Source organism: Otolemur garnettii, unplaced genomic scaffold (genome assembly GCF_000181295.1).
Source record: "Otolemur garnettii isolate 467f Iridium unplaced genomic scaffold, OtoGar3 scaffold00060, whole genome shotgun sequence".
Taxonomy (NCBI): Eukaryota; Metazoa; Chordata; class Mammalia; order Primates; family Galagidae; genus Otolemur; species Otolemur garnettii.
Window position 1 is genome coordinate 937,166 of NW_003852455.1, and position 5,863 is coordinate 943,028.

Below are 5,863 nucleotides of genomic sequence, written 5' to 3' on the forward strand. Positions count from 1 at the left end.
AAAAAAAAAAAAAAAAAAAACCACAAAGGCTAAGAGGATTGCCAAAATCATCTTACTAATAAGTGGAAGAGCCAAAATTTTAATTTGAGCAGACTTGCTTCAGAGCCGTGATGTTAACTACTATATCATGTCTGAAGAAAGATGGAAGACTTATACCTTACACTGTTTTCTAGTACCATGACTCTTGCCTAAACAAGAGTTTAATCTAGGTCAAGTATGTGCCACAATAAAAGGGGCCAACTCATATCAGGCAGTTGCTAAGCACAGGTTTAAGCAGGTTAAATGGAAAATAGTATTTTCTATATCTTAGTTTTTTTTATTGTTGTTGTATATTATGGTTTAGTAGTTACAAGCATGGGCTTAGACTAAGACCTTCATTCAAATTCTGGTTCACTGCTTCCTAGTTTTATGACCTTGGGCATGTCAGAGGTCTGTAAATGGAACCTGCTATGTGTTGTTAGTTTTGATAGCCTGTGGTGATATCTGCATTTTTTTTCTCTTTTCTTGGTCAGGTGGATTTGTTTAAAAAGAGTCTTCTATTGATTCCTATTCACCTGGAAGTCCACTGGTCTCTCATTACTGTGACACTCTCTAATCGAATTATTTCATTTTATGATTCTCAAGGCATTCATTTTAAGTTTTGTGTAGAGGTAAGTTAATATATTGCCTATTTTTATTTTTTTCATTTATCTTGTGATTGGCAAAATAGCATCTCCGCTCTGGATAGAACAGCAGAAGTCAGAAAAGAGAATCAGTTGACAAAATATTAGAATGTAGCTAAAGAGTTCAGCAAGATGATGGGATACAAAAGCAAGAAAAATCAGATTTCTTAATTTCCTGCGCTATCAAAAACCAATCAGAAAATGTAGCCGAAAACGTAAGATGCCATTTACAAAAGCGATAAAACATAAATACCACAGGAATATACCCTAGCAAGAAACGTGGAAGTTCTTCGTGATGAAGCTGCTAAAGCCTTATTTAAATACTTAGAAGAAATTTGGATGGAGAGATAGACAAACTAAATATTAGAAAGAGACCAGTTCTCTCCAAACTAATATATTCTAATTTTTACCCTAATCAGTTTCCCAGTAGGAGTTTGAATGGAGCCTAATATGTAGTAAGCTCCTCCCAGAATTCATGTTGCAGAATTCATATGCATAAATAGCTAAAATAGTTTTGAACTAGGATGGTGAAGGAAGGAATACAGACTCTGCTAGATGTCAAGCCATTTCTCAAAGTTTTTATAATTAAAGCTATATTTACATTCGCTTAGGAATAGATAGCTTGGTGGAACAGCATAATGAATCTGGAAATAACTCACGAATATGTGGGTATTTAAGTATAAGATAAACTTGGGAAGGGACACTCTATTCAATTATACTACTTATAAAAGCAAATTCCAGGTGGAATAAGACCTAATATAAACCACAAAACTGTAGAAGTATTTTCATAAAATATAGAAGATTATTTGTTCTTGGAATAGAAAAAACTCTCTATTCCAAGAACACAAAAAAAGACTCAAACATTTTGAAAAATTTAACCATCTTATAATTTAAAATTTCTGGTATGTCATAGTCTTAAAAGACAGGAAACAGACTTGGAGAACTGTTGGTGATATACATATAATGGGTAATTACTATCCAGAATATATAAAGAACTCATATAATAAATAAGGGGCAAAAAAGGACCTAATAGAAAGGAACAAAGGACAATACAGTAAATTTTAGGGAAAAATGCAAATAACTATTGAACTTATGGGGAGAAGTTTAGCCTCATAGAAATAAGAGAAATGCAAATTAAAACTATATTAGGGTTATTTTTGCCCATTGATATTCAAGAGTTTATGTAGGTATAAAGAAACTATTTCATTTTCATGTTTTTCTGATGGGGTATATAAATTGATGTGGCTGTTTGAGGACAGTTGCAATTCTGATCACTTCTAAGTGCCTTATAAATTAAAAAGATGCATGTCCTATTGTGTATCAGTTCTATTTCTTGGAATCTACTAGGAAAAAAAATGCTTATATATCCACACAAATAGGGGCCATGTACCAGGATGCTCATTGCAACATTATTTCTTTTTTAAAGTAATTTATTATGAAATTAGTAACAGAATGGGAATACTGTGAGCATTATCAGGGAGATAAAGGAAGACAAGTGTTTTGAAAGGAAAAATGAAGATTACAGGAGTTCTCTAAAAAGTCATCCCTGGCTACCAGGATCAATAGGGCGGCCTCAGTCCAGTGTTGATTATACTATCTACTCCCCCCCAAATCCTAACATATTTACCACATCTTGATTCTTTCCCAGGGATCCCATTGGGAACACCCAGCCTCACCCTGCCCAGCCCCCACCCTTTTTTTAATTTCAGAATTTACAGGGCAGCATTAGTTCTAATAGTTAAAAATAAAATAACATAAACAAGAGAATAGCTAAATACAGTATAGTAAGTATATCCTTGCTATTAAACTGACCATAGAAGTTCTGAAGAATATATAGATCTTCATGTCCTGACATGGAAAGATGTCTAAGACATAATTGAGTTTGAAAATGCCAGTTACAGAATGCATGCATACATGTGTATGTGTGTATATACAGATACACCTATATGTATTTACATGGACATATATATTTGTAAATGAAGAGATGGGATAGATATTTACCATTTTTAGTATCACTGATTACCTTTGGGTAAGGTAGAAAGGAATAGGACTAATATAGTTAAAGGAGATTTGGCCTTGTTTTAATCTTTTTTATAAGGAGAATGTATTCTTATTTTACTTATTTAATTAAAATTTAAAAACTAAATATAAATAAAAACTATAAGGAAAATCAAGTTTTCAAAATCCAAAGTTTTGTTACTAAGAAATCCAGAAAAAGAAAAAAAGAAAAAGGAGGGATACTTCTGGGCCCAGAGTTCTCCACCTCCATCTCAGAAGAGTGGGTATAATATTAGGTGTAAATGTATCTTCCACTTCTCCTCCCTAATTCCTTGCCTGTCTCAACTAACACATCCCTTTATTTGCCAGAGCCCGTGTATATTTTCTCTTCCCTAGACAAACTTGAAAAGATGTAAACATGAAAGTGGCCATATCAATGCCTTTAAGAATCAGATTCTGACAGGCAGAGGAGGGCAGGGCTGTCAAGAAAATAATTTCATCTGTTAGGTGTCATAGTTATTCTGCCTCTGCTTTGTGCCAGGCACTGGTGCTGGGGGTCACGGAGGGGCCTCCCAAACATTTATCTTCATGGAGTAAATGATGGTTAAACAGAACATTGTTTATAAAACAGGCAGTTGATGTCTAAAGTTGATTCTAGATTATTGGGGCCTGGTTCTGTACAGTCATTGAAAAACTTACCTTTTGAATTTTTGCCCAAGCCCTCCTTCAAAGTTCTAACCTTTTTTAGCAAAATTACAGTTGGCCTGATCATCTTGCACATTTGCAAAAAGACCCTAAGAGCAGACTTGTTTTTGGTGATACCTAGAAGTCACTTAGAGCCAAGTGCAGTCATCCAGGCAGGTGGGGTTAGGCTGCTTTTTATGTTAATAGGATATGGTTTCCTGAAAGTGGCTCCAAATGAGAGTTGGGGGCGGGGGGAGACTGTATTTCTTTTTTTTTTTTTTTTGAGACAGAGCCTCAAGCTGTCCCCCTGGGTAGAGTGCCATGGCATTACAGCTCACAGCAACCTCCAACTCCTGGGCTCAAGCGAGTCTCCTGCCTCCGCCTCCCAAGTAGCTGGGACCACAGGCGCCCGCCACAGCGCCCGGCTATTTTTTGGTTGCAGCCGTCATTGTTGTTTGGCGGGTCCGGGCTGGGGATTCGAACCCGCCACCTTAGGTGTACGTGGCTGGCGCCTTAGCTGGTTGAGCTATAGGCGCCGAGCTGGGAGACTGTATTTCTAAAGATTTGATGATAAATGTTTTAAACAATTACCAAATCAATGTAGATTCCAGGACAGCAGGGACTGTAGCAGCTTTTTTCACTGCAGTGCTCAACCATTTTTAAGGATGTTCTTTCGGGCTATATTTTTGGCCTATATTTTATTTATGAATTTACATACACTGCTTATTATGAGACCTTGGAGTTGCTTATTTGGAGGGAGAGGAACAGAATGCATTCCTACTTTGTTCAATATTAAGTATTTGCATTCACCAAATGTTTTTTCTTCAAAGAGGTAGCTTCTACTTCTCCTCCACCTTTGAGGGGTGTATTAAATTCACATTATCTCTGACTTCACCCTTGATGTAGAGAGAGAGATGCACAAAGAAGTTGAGGGCATTAGGGACTTTTTGAAACTCCATCAGACTTCATCTTGCTAGTTTTCAGCAGTAGAATTGACTAAATTTAGTATTCAGAATGGGTTTGAGTATAATTTCCAGGAACTAAATGTTACCTTCTTTGCAGCTCTCAAAAATAAGAAGTATATCTAAGGCCGAAGTGTTTTTGTTTTATTTTGAGACAGGGTTTCACTCTGTCACCCAGGCCAGAGTGCAGTGGTGTCATCATAGCTCACTGCAACCTCAAACTCCTGGGTTCAAATGATTCTCCTGCCTCAGCCTTCCAAGTAGCAGGGACTTACAGTGTTCGCCACCATGTTTAGATAATTTTTCCTTCTTTCTCTCTCTCTTTTTTTTTTTTTTGGTAGAAACAGGGATCTCACTCTTGTTCAGGCTGTTCTCAAACACCTGGCCTCAAGCAGTCCATTTGATTGCTTGAGCTCCGGAGTTCAGGACCAGCCTGAGCAAGAGCGAGACCCTGTCTCTACTAAAATTAGAAAAAAACTAGTTGGGCATCATGGTGGGTGCCTCTAGTGCCGGCTACTCAGGAGGCTAAGGCAAGAGGATTGCTGAAGCCCAAGAGTTTGAGGTTCCTGTGAGCTATGATGCCATGGCACTTTACCCAGGGCAACAGAATGAGACTATCTCAAAACAAACAAAAAAAGTCCACCTGCTTTGGCTTTCCAGAGTGCCAAGATTACAGAGTGCTAAGATACAGTCTAAGTGCATATTTTGAGTACAGAAGGTTTTAGTCCTCCTTAACAATGTGAAATGAAAGATCTGAAATAAAGTTCCAATCTGAACTCTTTATTGTGTACTAAGAAATCCAGAAAAAGAAAAAAAGAAAAAGGAGGGATACTTCTGGGCCCAGAGTTCTCCACCTCCATCTCAGAAGAGTGGGTATAATATTAGGTGTAAATGTATCTTCCACTTCTCCTCCCTAATTCCTTGCCTGTCTCAACTAACACATCCCTTTATTTGCCAGAGCCCGTGTATATTTTCTCTTCCCTAGACAAACTTGAAAAGATGTAAACATGAAAGTGGCCATATCAATGCCTTTAAGAATCAGATTCTGACAGGCAGAGGAGGGCAGGGCTGTCAAGAAAATAATTTCATCTGTTAGGTGTCATAGTTATTCTGCCTCTGCTTTGTGCCAGGCACTGGTGCTGGGGGTCACGGAGGGGCCTCCCAAACATTTATCTTCATGGAGTAAATGATGGTTAAACAGAACATTGTTTATAAAACAGGCAGTTGATGTCTAAAGTTGATTCTAGATTATTGGGGCCTGGTTCTGTACAGTCATTGAAAAACTTACCTTTTGAATTTTTGCCCAAGCCCTCCTTCAAAGTTCTAACCTTTTTTAGCAAAATTACAGTTGGCCTGATCATCTTGCACATTTGCAAAAAGACCCTAAGAGCAGACTTGTTTTTGGTGATACCTAGAAGTCACTTAGAGCCAAGTGCAGTCATCCAGGCAGGTGGGGTTAGGCTGCTTTTTATGTTAATAGGATATGGTTTCCTGAAAGTGGCTCCAAATGAGAGTTGGGGGCGGGGGGAGACTGTATTTCTTTTTTTTTTTTTTTTT

At 37.7% G+C, this 5,863-nt stretch overlaps 1 protein-coding gene across 1 annotated transcript in view; it reads left to right on the forward strand.

Annotated features, from left to right (window-relative positions):
• Window positions 1-5,863, forward strand: part of SENP5 (SUMO1/sentrin specific peptidase 5) — a 61,120-nt gene that overhangs the window by 52,204 nt on the left and 3,053 nt on the right. The window contains exon 7 of the mRNA XM_003792674.3: window positions 513-650. Coding sequence (XP_003792722.1) covers window positions 513-650 — 138 coding nt within the window. The remainder of the gene's footprint in view (window positions 1-512; window positions 651-5,863) is intronic.